Raw genomic sequence first — 17402 nt, forward strand, 5'->3', positions numbered from 1 at the left:
TATGATCTACACGTATTTGTCATATCTATCCTAGAGTTGTAAATATCAGGGAAAAGAGCAACTGTTCCTTTTTTTGGATACACCCTGTACAGTATTATGTGCGATTATATATTTTCAGTTGACCAATATATCGATGTATCTATGTTACCGATGTATGATATAAGAATAAACGTATATACAATAGCCGAAAGCGTGTACTTAAATGTGTCCCACAGAGCTATCTCTACAAAAAAAACAACGAGAGGAGACATTACTTCATCACATGTACACCGAATCATTTTATTCATTTGTTAATGGTTTTCTCTACATATAACTGTACATTCTAAATACTCGATGGCTTCGAACATGACCCAACACAGCAGAGCTTTACTTGGGGAACAAAACTACATGCATTATCTAGAGCAGGCAGCCCCAATCAACTCACAGAGCATGGGTGCAAGCAAACGACGTGTTTCTTTAACGTCAACCAATCTCCAGGCAACTGCTCCTTCATCATTGCAAAACTGGAGCTTGAAAAGGAGGAGTTGTACACCATTCTTTATAATAGAAAAACAGAGGGGGCATTTCCATTGAATTTCATGAGATGACCCCTTATCACCAACCGGATTTTCGTAGAGAATGGAGAATAGCATGATGAACAGTTCAGCCAAGTATAAACTGAGAAGGGGCATTCTATCAATTTGAAAGAAGATTTTAAGTCAACATGAAAACACTAGCTACTCTGATTGAAATGAGGTAAAAATAGAAGAATGTAGGTCGGATTTTGGATTAAAACATACAACCAGTGCCATGAATAAGCCATCCCCTCCATCGTCCATACACTATATTTGAACCACAGAGAATAACAGTTTATTACCGATCAGTGACTTAAATAAATTGGACATGAGGGCCGAATCTAGTGTTTAAGATGCAGCAATAATGAAGAGTTTAGAAAAGTTAGTGTGCTGTTGCTCTCAGCTTGTGAGACTGCTCTTCAAAAGATACTTTTGCAATATGAAGATCAAACCAAGAAGATAGCCAACCTGTCAGATTGGGTGACCACCAAGATGTACACAACGTCACTCAGTCATCAAGTCATGTCTACAACGTCAATGGAAGTGATGATGCAAACTGATGTTACATGATGATATGACTGAAATGAAAGTTAAGCGATGTACTTGACAAACTGAATGCCTCCCATTATGTACTTGATAAGCCAACAATTACAAAACTAACAACTCAAGTGACTACCCAACAGAAACGATTGTCAACTAAGTGACCATTTTTATAGTGCAATGAAGATTAGGTATCCAGCCAATAGTGGGAACAGGCAATTGAGGTTAAGTGTCCGGTCAATAATGGGAACAGGCAATGGAGGCCAAGTGTCCAGCCAATAATGAAAACAGGCAATTGAGGTTAAGTGTCCAGTCAATAATGGGAACAGGCAATGGAAAATAGTGTCCAGCCAATAGTATGCAACCATCAATGGAGGTGTTTGTGTCCAGCCAATAGAGGTGTCCATTGCATTTATTGATATGTTGACTTTTGGAGTTCAGGTGTCTTGAGAGTTGCTTCATTCATTCACATGAAAGCTCGTCTGATTACATGCACCAAGAGCCACCATGATTATAGCGGTAGACTTCTACACCGTAAAATTTTTAAAGTGCTCATCCAATAAAGAAACATTGAAGAATAAAAATTTTGAGCTAAAAGTCAGTTCCCATAAAATAAAACGGCCAAGGGCCGTTGTGCTCACCGTATAGATATTTGGAGGTTGGAAATTAATTCTGGTTAAGAAACATGCTGCATGAATAGTTTATATGGTCAAACCAAAGTCGGTATGACATATGATGTATCCTTGCTTGGAGTACCTACCATTAAAATTTCATCGAAAACACATCACCGATAAGCGAGATATCAGACTTTTTACCTTTTTAAATGTTGGCCTCCTGGTGGCCAAGTCGAGAATAAGATTGGATCAAAATTCGGTGTCCGAGGTTACATGACATAGGGAGGCATGTGTACCAACTTTCAAGTTCATAGCTTTTGCGGTTAAGAAACGTGCCATGGTTACACTCAAATATCCAATTAACGCCATTTGACCTATGTGACCTTGATAATTAGGTCAAATAAAAAACAGGCTGATATGTGATGTATCCTTGCTATGAGAACCTACCATAAAAATGTTATCAAAACGAGTCACTCATAAGAGAGATATCACACTTTTTTGGTTTCCGATTCTGGCCCCCTGGTGGCCAAGTCAAGAATCAGATCGAACCAAAATTCACTGTCAAAGGATACATGACATAGGGAGTCACGTGTACCAATTTTCAAGTTCATAGCATTAGCAGTTAAGAAACGTGCAATAGTTACACTAAAACGGCCAATATACACCATTTGACCTCTGTGACCTTGAAAATTGGGTCAACTCAAAAACCCATAAGACTTGTCATGTATCCTTGCTAGGAGTACCTACCTTAAAAATTTCATCGAAAACAAGTCACTGATAAGCAAGATATTGCACTTTTTACCATTTTTAGTTTTGGCCCCTGGTGGCCAAATTGAGAATCAGATCAGACCAAAAGTCGGTTAAAGCGGCTATATGACGTGTGTACTAAATTTCAATTTCATAGCTTTAGCGGTTAAGAAATGTGCCATATTTGCAGTCAAAACGGCCAATTACGCCATTTGACCTCTATGACCTTAAAAATTAGATCAAATCAAAAACCCAGATGATATGTGATGTATCCTTGCTAGGAGAACCTACCATAAAACCTTTATCGAAAACGAGTCATCAGAAGAGAGATATCACACTTTTTAGGTTTCCACTTCTGGCCCCCCTGGTGGCCAAGTCAAGAATCAGATTTGACCGAAATTCGTTGTCAAAGGTCACCTGACCTGGAGGGTCCTGTGTACAATGTTTCAAGTTCATAGTTCATGTGCTTAAGAAACACGCTACTGTTTTTGAAACAGGATACAGACGATGACGACGACGGACACAGCGGTGTTATATAGACTCCCCTGTGGTGAGCCAAAAAGCAGTGGACACTGGCTTAAATTATGTATTTCAGATAAAAAAATTGGGACAAGTTGCTAAATAAATACCAAAGAATATGAATCAACATAAATGAAATAATCCAGGGACCATGTGCTCACCTCGGGTAATGTAATGCATGTCACTTGCAGTGGATATGGGGAGAACAGTTTCTGGCTAGTTTCACCAGTTTTGATTCCATTGAATAATATTCTTCTTCTTGGCTCCATGGCACAAAAGAAAATTACCGGTACGATCTAAGTATAGCATTTTGGTTAGAAAGTTGACTGAATTTCAGGGTTATTGAAGAGTGTACATGTCACATGAAAATTGGGTGACATCTGTTCCAACAGTTTAGGAGTTATATGACTTCCTTGGATTTTAAAGATGGCGGCCTGGCGGACATATTTGTCATGGGATTTGACTGAAAATTAGGGATATTGATAAAAGTACATAGATATACAATCACATGAAATTTGGTTGCAATCCGACTTTGTTTAATTTTTCGGGATGGCTGCCTAGCGCCCATATTTGAAGTCCGAGCGGGACACATTTTTTGGGTAAAACAGAGGGTCCTCACAAGTTTAGAACCTTCTAGCTCAAATAGAAACGAAACGTGCAACCTATCGATGATTTAGTGAACTTTGACCTATCGAACCCAGACCGCTTGACCGCTGGTCGCGAGTCCCGGCCACTACACCACAGTGGCTCCCTAAAATTGCCAGTGCTGATTCATTCTCTTCACTGCTTTGCAAAGACTTTCTATTTAAAGACATGAACAATCAAGTCTTCATTTTATTCTCGGTATAGGCTAATGGGTGATTTCAAAGTGGGTGTTGGTGTTAGTGTTGGTTGGGCATGTTGGCACTAGTGTTAATATCTACCCCTAAATACCAGGTGTTGTGTTAACACTAACACTGGTGTTGGTGTTAATTGCAGTGTTAGTGTTAACATTGTTGTTAGTGTCAGGATCAGTGGGTTGAAAGGCCAGTTTTTCCAGAAGTTGTGAAATACTGGAAGTGGAGGCTACCAGTAGCAGCGTTGGAGTTACAAAAGGTGAATAGATATCTTCATTAGGCTTAGTCCCATCAAATCTATATCTATTTTGATGCAAAATGGGCAAATACCATATGCACTGTGCTATGCTAATGCATCCTTTGGTTGTACATGCCTGCATAGGCCTACCCTTTTGCCTTGGCTCATCCTGAGTAGGTTGAGGCCTCATACAATTTGAAAACTTGCAAAAGAAAACAGCTGCTAACACCTTGTTGGAGCTATAAATTCACGTTGGTGTTTGCACCTAGAAGTGAGTGTTAGTTGCAATGGAAAACCCATTGGAATCCTAGCCAAGATAACACTGCCTTGATATTAAGGTCAGTGTTAGCACCACCTGTAACACTAACACCGGTCTAAAAACTGAGATCACACTAACACCTGTTGTTAACACAAACATCCATTGAGCAGTTCATTTCTGATGTTGACTCTGTGGTTAGTGTTAGCGTTAGTGTTAACACTCGGTGTTTACACCTACTTTAAATCACCCATTGTATATTGCAAAGTCGACTTATTGAGTTGTATTTTTCACTATTGACCACCACCGATTAATCAATGGAAATATCTTGTCCAGAAAATCCCTTTAAATATTTTGTTTCAGCTCTCCGATAGTAGAAAACCACATCTTTGTTTATTTTTAGTACGCACAAGTCCTGGTACGAAAGGCCTTTCCCGCCACGTGTTTGCACGCCGAGATCTGACTTCACGGTAACCCACTATTACGACGCAACATCATATCCATTATCATCGCAGTAGCGGGCAATTAAGTGACATCAGCGTGACGTCGGAAAAATCAATATCTATACCATGATGTCACAGGGTAGATCAATGACTCGGAAGAGCACCTTACTAGTGCACCGTTCCACATGGAAAGGATCGACGCATGGAGAGCTAACTTGGGTCAAATTGGAGTCAACATCGGAAAAGCGTGATAATTCAGTCAGATTTTGACTTTTTTCCCTTTTTTTGTGCAATATGTTGATGGAAGCCACTTATGTAGAATAGGAGGTGACTGGGCAGCCGGCAGCTGGGTAATATTGCCCTTAATGGTACAAATGGTCCTTTAAGCAATTCTTGTTTGAAATGTAGGGCTGATCATCAACAGAACTTTCGAACACCAAGAATGACAAAAGGTATGTACTGGGGTGTTTATCTTATTAATCAATGAAAGACCTAAATGTAATAACAATTGCACATGCCCTTACTGAGTAGCCACTGATGCGGGCTAAACAATAATAATGGAGATGAGCGATCGGGTAACATGAACCACAGCTTAAAAAGGATTATACACTTCATCAGAAAGGAACCCCAACTACAGGCATATTCTGCAAATAATTTTGTGCCAAGTCAGTCTACAAAACTTTATACAAGCTTTACTCTGCATAGAACTATAGGAAATGTTCACAAATCATTGTAAGAAGTAATAACATAGGAATCTCACAGATTACATGATTTAGCATATTTAAAACCACCAAATGAATTTGAACTTGAAATGTTAATGATTCTGAAGATTAGCATCAGTAGGAATTTAGAAATGATCCAGTCAAAGGCCTTTTATAACAAAAAGGATCGCTTTCACCATCCAGGACCTATGAGGCCATTTGTGACCCTATATAGCAAAATGCATTGCATGTAACCAAGCAAAATGCACTCAAAAGTTGTCATGCAATAGAATCACTTGGCACCAATCTGCTTGCAACAAAAATTTTCTAGCTACTGAGAATATATTGAGGATGTTCACTTCCTCTAAAGATCATCAAGTATGGATTCAAATGACCACACTTGCTCAAATTAGAACTCTACATCCAAATTGAAAATAAAATGAGTGCGAGTGGAAAGTAGAATACAACATGAAAAGGCCAGGGGCTATTTTATTGTGCTCACCGAATCGAACTTTAGTTGGGAAATGCGATATAGTTACACCCAAATGTAAAATTTACATCATTTGACCAAAGTGACCTTGAAAAGTAGGTCAAATCAAAAAATTAAGGTATGTCATGCGTCCTGATTTGAAGTGCATGTGATAAAATTTGGAGATGGTAAAGTTTTTTGTTCAGGACTGATGGCAATTTTTTTGTTTTCAGTTTCAAGAATCAGATTGGACTGAAATTTGTTGTCATATGTCATCTGACCTAGGGGGTCATACATACAAAGTTTCAATTCACCCCACAGCCCTTATGGTTAATGTGCCACAGTTACGCTCAAACGGCTAATTTAGGATTGCAAGCTGGGGAGGATGATTGTTCCTCACAATATCGTGTATTTGATTGTGTGAGAACATGAAATTCCGCATGTGCGTCCCATGCATTTCAAATTTCAGCCAATGAGAGCGTGTTTTAGATACAATGATTGTTTTCAATAGTGACAGAGTTTCTAGGAAAGATGTAAGAGCCGTTTTGATTGGGCAGAGTAGTTTTGTCCACCTCATCCCACGAATAAGCATTGGTTTATTCCAGGGTCAGTAACGTATGCGAGAGACGACTGACTCTGGATTTTTGAAGATGAGCTCACCTGACCTGTGTACAGAGTTTCAAGTTCATACCCCAAGCGGTTAACCCTTTAACCGTCTTTCGTACAGATCTGCAGGTTCGGTTATGACCATTGCAATGCTTTGAATAGGCTGGCCTAGTTCCATCAATGATTGTATAGATGGCGACTTTGTTCTCTACGAGGCTCTAGCTGATGCAGGAACGCTCTGAACACGTTTCGTCAACTTTTTACCATTTGGGGGTCAGACAAGCGGGTCTGGGGGTTGGGCCCCAGAAACTTTTCAAAAATATATAAAATACATTTTGATATCAATTTGAAGAAACTTGTTTTGTAGCAATAGAGTACTTGTATCAATTTGAAGAAACTTGTTTTGTAGCAATAGAGTACTTGTAAGGGTTCACGAAAAGGCAAAAATAATAATATATAAACGTTTTTGGGCCCCATCTCGAGGTCAAGGTCTTCCCGAATGTCACGACCTGACCCTTACAGGGTGGCAAACTTGGTATCACTGGAAAGCGGAGATCAAGGGCTATCCAAAATGAATAGTTTTATGGGGTTATCTCTTTATATAACTGAGGGAAAAAATCTTTATCCCATAATCACCGTTCCTGGATTACAGAGAAAACAAATTAGACAGTTAAAGGGTTAAGAAACGTGCCACTTTTTAAAAATGGGATACGAAGACGGACGACGGACACTGGGCTATTGTATAGACTCACCATACCGTACCGGTGAGCCAAAATTAGTGATTTTGAGAAACCTGTCGAATGTCGAAATATCAGTAAACAATTGTCTGTTAACAACTTAAGGTCATGCAAAGGTAGGAATCTCAAAGTTTAAAAGGAGCTTCCTCTAGCTGAGGCCAACAGATCAATTCCTCAAAGCACTGTCAAGTCATTTGACAGAAACCAACCAAAACGTGGTAGCCACCGCTGCCATCTTGGACAGAGACCAACTATCCAATATGATTTCAGATCAATTCCCCCTAATCTCGTCAAGTTGCTTATGACGAAAACCAAAGGGGGAAAGGATGGAAAGGTTAAACACCATACATGCCCAAGGATTGTTTTGGTGGGGGGCTAAAAAGAAAATAACTCAATGTTCCATTTTCTGGCCACAGTGGCTCACTTTGTTGTTCAAAGGTCACATGAGTAATATCCAGACACAAATTTGGCACAAACTTCAATCACAATCATAAGTCATATTTAAAGATAATTAATTACAGAGAACAGTCTAACTTAAAGATAATCGCACGTAACAAAACTAATCGCACGTAACAAACCTAAATGACTGCGACTCCCAAGGATAGCATACTGAACTTCCAGCTGTATTACCTCCATGACCTCCGCCCATACCACTGAAGAAATACGTGTCATTTTTCTGTATATCGCGCGTCCCACTTTACAGTGCACCTCACCCAATTTTATCTGCTGATTCTGCTGTATGCAATGTACACTATCTGTATAACGTAAATAAAGCAGCATATTGTGGGCCCGTTTTTTGATCACACAGAACTCACTTTCCATGACCACTGTGCTGCTAATATGAACTGGATTTAAAAAGAACTTCACCTGCTTTGCCCTTTTTATCTTCCCCGGACACTGCATAAGTTTCAATGCAAAGTATATTGTGGTTTTTGTATGAGACACAAAAACGCTTCACTTGCTGAGATATCAGACTGCTGGTCAGTGGCAACACGCTAACTTGTTACCATTGTGTGTACAGTGACGAATTTATGAGTGACTAACAGTTGATCAACTTCATTTTGAAAAAGATTGCATACAAATGCATGCTGTATTCTTCGTCAAGGTATTGGCATGCGCTGTCTGTAAGCTGAGCAATGCCAATACATTCAGGGTCAAGATGAATGATAGCAGCTAAGCCAAAATTAAGTAGGTACACCAAACCTTTCCGAATACCAGAATATTACTCCTTAGCCGAACAACCGCCAGATTTATTTTCTTAAAACACATCACATCCATCCATTTGTCCTACTATGAACTATTAGAAGTATCAAGTCAACTGAAAAAATCTCCCCTTCAACTTTTTGCTGTAAATTGATAAATCTGAAAAAGCTCTCATGCTTTTATTTTTGTAATTTGTGGAAATTTCAACGAAAAACATTTTTGATACGATTTTGATTTTTTGGTAAACTACTAGTTTTTTTGGTTTTTTCCGATCAGAATTTTTTTGGCAATTTTTTATTTTTAAGAATTGCAAGAAAATAAAATGCTTCCAAAAATTGGGCGGATTTAACATATTGGAAGTGCTGACAATCAAGAACTGCTTCCATTTTGTATTTAATTTAAAAGAAAAGAAAAGATAAGCCCCTTTCAATCATGTTCAATGTCACTGTTGCATTGCTTAACACTTTCGCTATGGATGTAAGCCAATTGGCGACCCAGGTAAAAATGTCTATCCTGCCGCGGGGGCCGGTTGGCAACTTCGCCTCTCTTTATTCCTACGTGGTATAGACTAATATGCAGTTCTATAAATATCCGATAAATGGCAATAGTGTTTAGTTCGTGAGTGTTCCTCAATGGATGCTGATGAGGGGAATTGGTATGCTGGAGGGCAGTGGGGATTTTAAGTTGTGCAGCGAAAGCGTCAAATGACTCGACATATGAACAAGCGAAGTGAATCAGCTTTGTTCGTTTTGAAGAACATGGCCATAAATTCTGGTCATTTCAAATGAGCTATCCTTAGATACCACAGCACACAAATGTCATTTTCACATAACTGACAATTGTTGCCACAAGCTTAGAATCATGAGGAAACCAGCCCTGTAAAATATTTAGTCGCCCTCCAACTTCAAGCACCCTGCTGATACTACACACAGTGATGATCGGCATATTTACATTATCTACCTAATGGCCAGCGTAACCAGTGATAACACTCCGGCCAGAATCACCATGTGATCATGACTAATTTACTGTGATGAGGCAAAATTAGAAGTAATTTGGTCGACTACAAAGCAACCAGGATGTGATAGCAAGATCAGTTATGTAACAACATATGATGACCTCAGCCTTTGGTCGGGCAACTCAGCAGGAGGTTACCTGGCTCAGATAAGCTGAGAGCTAAAGTCAATAAACTATTCCTCAGAAACTCTCCCCTCATCAAATATCCATCCCCCCCCCCCCCCCCCGGCATCTAAGGCATTTTCCATTAGTTGGTGGGGGATGGTTAGGAGATAATTTTTACAGGGCTGGTTTCCTCATGACTGTACGTGAGAGATGAACCTTAACTCTGAAGGGAATCTGACATCGACATTTCTCTATTCTTAAACCCTGTTCCTAAATTTTCTTGCAAATTCTGTCGAATCAGGTTGAAAGAGTCCCAGTGATCATAAAAAGTGAATAGACACCTTCAGACCTGATTTTCCTCCGAGAATTAACATCACCATTGTCGGTTGTTCATTTGCTTCTTTTCATGACTATACATCGTCTACCAAGAATATACAGCTGATCAAACAACATTCGAAGTAATTTCTAATTGAAACCATCATTGCAAAATGAATTCAGTATAGGCATATTTTTATTTATAACCTATTCCAGAGCCCTCTCAAAGCTTCCAAAAGCAAACATCAACTAACACGTTACCAGTGTCAACCAATGGCAAATGTTTTGATGACTATTGCGGATTATAACACAAATTTGACAAAACAGCAGTAAAAATGCCTGAACTGTAATAACACAAACACACTTATGTACAAGTTACCTCTGAAGGTAGTATAAAAGATGGACCAAGACATCCATCATCCAACCATCTGACCAGAAATGGCCAATATCACAAATGCACCTCCAGGACTATAGGCCTTTTTACACGGTGCTGGTTCAAGACAACCCTCCTGAACCGTCACGAGGCGTGTTCGGTTCAGGACGGTTCATTTCGCTTTTACACGGGGACGGTTCGACGATCTGGCCTCGATCCGGCTCCAGGCCGGTTCGTCACTAACATCGTCAATTGGTGGCGCTGATCAATCTGCTGGCGGTGGAGGTACGAAAATATCACAAAAACAAATAATACAAAATGGTTTACGATGGCGCCGGTGAGATGCAGAGTTTTTGCTTTGGTACACAGCATTTGTATGGAAAGAAAGCTCTTGCTCTCGATAAATTGAAGATTTCACAGCAGTTTCTTTCCGCGGAAAATTTCATGCCAGGAACACGGCAGCTATTCCCGCGAATGACGTCACGCGAGTACCGTGTGCAAACCGGCTCGGAGCCGGTTCGCTTTTACACGCATAAATAAACCCTCCTCCACCGGCCTACACCGGCCTGCACCGACCCGAGACCGGCGATCGGAACCCGCCTCGGACCAGGAGGGTTCAGGACGGTAGGTTCGCTTTTACACGAGGGAAAATAAACCGGCTGGTACCTGAACTAGTCTCGATCCGGCTTGAACCCGCACCGTGTAAAAACGCCTTATCTACATGACTAATGCCCATGAAACCTATTGAAGTCCTTAAGCTAAGGCCAGGTCCCCAAATCATTCTTTCCCTGTTCATCTGCAAAACTTATCCCATAAGTAACCAAACACACCTACAAGACAAAAAATTTCAGCGGCCAAATTATGAATGTTAAGGTGCTCTGCTACTAGTTCAATTATGCCAACTGATGAAAATGAGATGTTTGTTGATGCAAAGAAAGTTTGAAGGATGATGCAGCCTCAAAGGTGAGGTTGAACACAACATATGCTTCAGTTATGTTGCATGCCATCATCCAATTCAGATGAGATGTTCGAGAGTCTTATGAATGAAGTATGCATAAATGAACTTGTGACAGTAATACGATTTCTTCATAACTGTGCTCTCAATATAGGCTCCTCAGTAATTTGGACAAAAGCAAGGCCAAAATAATGTGTTGGTTAAAAGTGCAAGGCAACTGCTGAGTGTCTGTTTTGTTTTAAAGGGCATATCTAGACAAACTACATTCTTGCGAGAAACATGGATCGAACAATCCCTAAAATAATGTGCATTCTACCAAATGCAAAACATTCCACTTCCACACATTTTCCCAAGGTTTCACCTCAAGTCGAGTTGATACCAAAACTCCCAAAACCAGGGCGGACAATCCTTGTCCGTATGATTTCATCTAAGGAACTGCCGCAGGATGTGACTTTAGTTGTGATATATAAAAGATATTACGTCAAGAATGACATCGCTAATTCTCACTGTACGGAGGATGCAGCAGATGTGCAGTGGAATTTTTCCTTACATCACAGGAAGTTGGGAAGCTTTTGTCCCAAAAAGTTATCAACAATGCTTTTGATCATAAACAATACCACCAATTGATTGAGGGAACAGATATCTTCTTTGAGGTTTTTGGATGAAGCTTGGGATTTAGATGCCAAGCACTATAGTCATACTTCCACTACAGATTTTAAACCCTGTGTTAATAGATCTGGAGGCTCTCTGGATATAACTTAACCCGGATAATTTTTTGTTCGTGTTCCACTACAGGCTTGCATGTAAGGTTAATAAGCTTGGTGACAGATGGCGATACCGAAATTTGCTCTCCAGTTACAGACGTGCTAATGGAGGTAAAAATATTGGGCACTATTTTCCAGCATGCGCCGTGCGCACTTGTATTAAGCGATCAGCGTGCCACCTATCGCCGAATCTATACAACTATTATCTCCAGTATTATTGGTATTCCACTACAGAAAACTCCGGTTCCGATCCGGAACTGCGTACAAAGCCCACTGATGATCACCGGGTATAAACCCGGTGTACTATTAGCTCCGGGCCTATTTAACCCGGAGATCCTGTAGTGGAATCAGAATAAACTCGGTAGTGGAAGTACCACTTATGAGAACGCTGTACATCATAAACCGGCTAAAAAGAATTTACATTTTCAGTTATATAATGTGATGTCAAGTTGTCTTGTGATCTATTTGGCATGTCGTCTTTGTTTTTATTTGATAATTTTTTTATCCAAATTACATATAACTGGAGTGTAATCTTTGATTCTATTGGGCTTGAGAAAATTCATATATGAAAAGTTTCATTGCAAAACGTAATACGCGCCATATCCAACATTTAGGAGTTAACCATACCAAGACATTGCCAATACCATGTTTGGTCTGTCCTCCAGATTTCAGAGTGTTCAGGACAACAGTAAAACTTCTATGATGAAATGTCCGAAGGTTTCCAATGCATTTTCAGTTAAATTCCTAACTCTGAAGCCATTTTTCTCAAACTGGCAAAAACTGCTATATCTTGTTTTGTGATGAAACTTTTCATGAACATACAGAAAACAAGCAGTAGCATGGATATGAAAATGGGTTGGCCTACAACAAATTATTTAAAAGAGAAATTGCAAGGTTATCGCAACCAGTTGCTCAATTTGGAGTATGGATGAATAGCCATCTGGACAAGAGGTCATGATTATTGTTTTACATGCAAAGGTCAAGTTATATGGGCAAATGATTCAATAAATGTACAACCTGGACCACTTAGGGTGAATGTGATATTATGGACTGTAGAAAGGGTTTTGAATAGATGGCTATTCAATCATGACTGTCCTGAAAACAGCATATTTAAAGGCATGGTTGACCCACGGATAAGACAGCATAGCATCCTTGTTGTCTCGCTACTGTTGATCATTCAATCTCAATATTATATGGATGTCTAAGTAATAACCTTTACAATCCACATTTAAATCTTTATATAAATGTCAATATGTCATGAATTGTTTGTAGCCTAAGTATAGCTTACCTATTAGTATAATTTACAATGACTAGCAAAATAATTTTTTAGAATAGTAATTCACCCTAAATATGATTTTCGCTACTATCGACTACGATTTACGCAGCTACCTGTACATCTGAATAATATGTGAATGATAGTGTAATAATTCACAGAATGATCTATATACAAATGTGCACCAAGGTTTTAACACACAACTTATTTTAATTACAACAATAGGCTCTCTAGTATGGTTCTCACATACGAACATGACTAGATGCTCCATTTTTTAATTTAAAATCAAACCTTACTAATATTATGAAGTGAATAATGATGTCCAATCGTCATTGGCATATCTTAAACATATAATATTGCACAAAGCCATGAGTTCTGGTGCATGGACAAAACTCAAACAAATCTAGGCTACAAATCACTTTATACACTCTTATCGACCAAACATGAAAATTTGCGCCGACTAACCCTAGATAAAAATGTGAAAAATGATTGCCTCAGTGCAGGCATTACTCTCCTTTAAATGACTGCCCAGCCTGGAGCTTTGAGAGACAGCAGTATGGGTCGTTCCACAACCAGGGACCAGCGAAGCAAAATACTAAATTATACAGCACAGCTATCATTGTACAAGACAGTATTTGATTGATTCTTGTCATGTTTTTGCTAGCGAAGGATAAAATGGTTTGTCAGTGATGTAACAGAGGCATGACTCACGCATCACCTAGTCAGGTACCAGGTCAATCTACTCAAGTGGTCAAATGGCACAAAAAATACATACACATCTATCAAAATAATTTCACTGTCCTATGACAATCAAATTGAAAATAATTTACCACTTATGATCAACTTTGTACATTTCTACATGAACTCAAAATAATGATTTTATCTTGCAAAATTTCTGAATGAATTATACAGACCTTACATGCCTGTAATAATTGACGAGGTTGTAATATGTTTATGCATTATATTTATATGGAAGTTTGGTGAAACACATGTACTCAGGTTCCTCAGAACAACTATAAAGGGAAACAATGTGCCAACCCAGCCAGGAATGGCAGCAATTCTCTCTAGCAACTAGAACAACCACTTAGATATTGTCCAAATCCTGTGACAAAATGAAGCAAGTATACATCAATCACTGAATAAACTCTCCTAGTGATGAGAAAAAGGTACAAGATATGGGGCAAAAATTATCATTTACATACTGTGTTTGAAATTAAGCAACCCGGACCTTTATGAACTTCACAAAATAAAGACTGGAGTATCAACATCCTCTTTGTAGTGCCTGCTTTCAATTATAAGAAATCAAAATACTGGTATCATTATTATCATCCTGGTTTAGTTGACCAGCCAGTCTCGCATATCACCCGGTTAATTCAACCAAATTGCCACCAGACGTGCAACTAATTAAGTGGCCACAGTCATACCGAACCCACACAATACAAGTCGAAAGACATGGTGCCTTATAGCGATGCACATCAGAACTGATACCACCTTCTGTTCTTGTACCTTTCCATGAGAGTGTGGCTAGCGGAGGCGTAGCTTTGAGCCTCTGCCATCATTTGTGCAGTTCTCTCGTCCAACTCGCCTAACTTCTCACCCCTTTCTGTCAATGCCTAAAATTACAGAAAATTCTCAATAAGACCTCTGACCGACTCGAGACTGCACACTGGATGATTTGACATCACAATTCTGTGTCCTTTCTCTTAGAACTGGTACCACTTTTTGTTCTTGTACTTATCATTCAGTGCGTGACAAGCTTTTGCATAACTTTCGGCTTGTGCCATCATCTGTGCAGTACGTTCATCAAGTTCACCCAATTTCTCTCCTCTTTCTGTCAAGGCCTGAAACGTGCATGAAAAGTTGTCAACAGAAAGCTAGAGCTAGCACATTCTCTAACCCTTTCCCCTTACTTACAACTACAGGTACAGTCCTACCAGAAAGCAAATGTCCACCGTTAAAAAAAATATCACCGACTGTAATAAGATATTTGAATGCATTTTTGAGCAAGGTATGGTATATTTAGTTGGTCATATATCTGTTGTACTTGGATGCATCTAATTCCATCCCTTCATTATCTATCAGACATTTGTGGGCTGTCACAGCAAGACCAGGCGCATGTCACACAGAAGACGAGCCAAAATGACGAGGAAATAATGGAAGCAATTGATGTGCTCATGCCTCACAAAAGGCGACATCAGAGGAATGAACCAACAGTCTGTCTCAACCTGCCATGTTCAGAGCGACAAGCGCCTGCTTTTGCTGTGATGGGTCATATTTAACTAGAGGCCTGGCGGCCTGAATAGCTGTGCTAGCGGAATTGAATAGCAAGGAATGAGATGAAGGACAAGAGAATGGAACAAGTAGTATATACATGTACCAGAATGTAGGTTTATGGTAGATAAGGAGGTGTGGACAGACCAGATGGAATCAAGCTTAGACAAATGGGGCCAAATTCATGAAGGGCGTTCAGCTTAAAATAGTGTTTTAATACTGAATAGACAGATTCAGGTCATTCATGTAAATCTTCACAGAATATGAATAGGCCCTAAAACTAATAAGGGAGAAATTACACCCGTCTAACCCTTAAACGCCCTTAATGAATTTGACCCCTAGGGTGGATGACAGTTGTAAACTGCAGTAAATGAAGTAATTGAGGGATTCTTTTGTCACATCCACTCTTTAATACCTTCAGTTTGATGACAAACATGACTCCCTTTGCTCCAACTGTGTTTAAGCAGGTTTGCGCAAAACTGCTCTTTCAATACCTTTAGTTTGACACCATTAACGCGTCTGCCTTCCTCTAATGGTTTTAAATTGTTCAGTCGGCCATAAAAGTAGATCAGGGCAAAGCTACTCTTAAACACTTGATATCAAACGTGGATGACACCTTTACCTTTAACCGTCTCCAAGTAGGTCAGTTTAGTTCGATACCAAACACGATTTCTTTAGCTATAACTGTCTTAAAGAAGAGCAGGTCATAAAAGTAGGTCAGTGCCAACCTCTCCTTCATCACCTTTAGTTTAGAAGGCTACAGTGCAGTCTCTTGATTGTGACATGAGGCATGATGCTGTCTCTTACATCACCCCCTTCTCTCATATCAATCAGGCTACAATGTGGTCTCTTACTTGATTGTGACATGAGGCATGATGCCGTCTCTTGCATCACCCTCTTCTCTGATATCAATCAGGCTACAATGAAGTCTTACTTGATTGTGACATCAGGCATGATGCCATCTCTTACATCACCCTCTTTTCTTATATTTATCACGCTACAATGCAGGCTCCTTATCTGATTGTGACAACTGGTTATGATGCAGCCTCTTACATCGCCCTGTTAATCGGGCAACAATGCAGACTCTTGCCTGGATGTGAATGAGCCAATCTTGACCAGCTTGGCTCAAATGGTCCTCAATTAATATCACTAGGTGAGTACGTCAGCTGAAAGGTACCTTCATATACGCCCGTTTGATACTAGTACAGATTGCCCTTTGTCAAATCATAGTATTGATTGTTACATGGTTGGTCTGTTAGTGCAGTTCCCGCAACCACCAAATTGTTTTAGTCTTACCTTTCACCAATTGGCTTCATGGTCCAGGAATGAATCTAGTTTTCTTCAGCGGGCGATGAAACTCACCTTTCTTTAGCCCGTCATCTACATATGAACGCGCACGAAGCCTACAAGCCAAGCACTGAGACTGACCGGCCGCCTCGGGACTGTGGTTTAGAGCAGAGTTAGAGGGGAAGCATGCAATGGTTAGGATAGCTGCAGAATTAGGCCTACAACCTGTAAAGAGAAAATATCAGAAGAGAACCAAGATCGTAATAACCTTATGGGCTCTGATTAGTCATGATGACCCCAAAGACTACCAATAGTCAGAAATCCCCATTAAAAATTGGTGCATCTTACCCACTGCATATCCACCCAGCTCAGGCTAGGTCCAGCAGCCTACAAACTGATTGCCGATATTTACATAGCAATTTTTTAGTCACCACATTGGGATGATGACATGGGACGGATTAATTCCCAGGGGGAAATGCGGTACTGGATAAAAAATCTTTCATACATGTAGAGTGCTCTCATGTGATGTCATTACGTGCCATGCTGGAGGAGCAGACAAAAGAATGCTAGACCATATGACCA

The 17402-nt window shown here is 39.8% G+C and overlaps 1 protein-coding gene across 8 annotated transcripts in view; it reads right to left on the reverse strand.

Moving 5' to 3' along the window:
- Positions 1 to 254: 254 nt before the first annotated feature.
- The window catches only part of LOC135487457 (syntaxin-binding protein 5-like), a 368020-nt gene continuing 350872 nt past the window's right edge, over positions 255 to 17402 (reverse strand). For 7 of the 8 annotated variants that reach the window (XM_064771121.1, XM_064771120.1, XM_064771122.1 and 4 more), the window contains exon 29: positions 14753 to 15103. In XM_064771121.1, coding sequence (XP_064627191.1) covers positions 14966 to 15103 — 138 coding nt within the window. In that variant the 3' untranslated portion in view covers positions 14753 to 14965. Of the gene's footprint in view, positions 15104 to 17402 lie in introns of all 8 variants that reach the window. The other variant, XM_064771115.1, reaches the window with a different exon arrangement.

This window comes from Lineus longissimus, chromosome 5 (genome assembly GCF_910592395.1).
Source record: "Lineus longissimus chromosome 5, tnLinLong1.2, whole genome shotgun sequence".
Lineage (NCBI taxonomy): Eukaryota > Metazoa > Nemertea > Pilidiophora > Heteronemertea > Lineidae > Lineus > Lineus longissimus.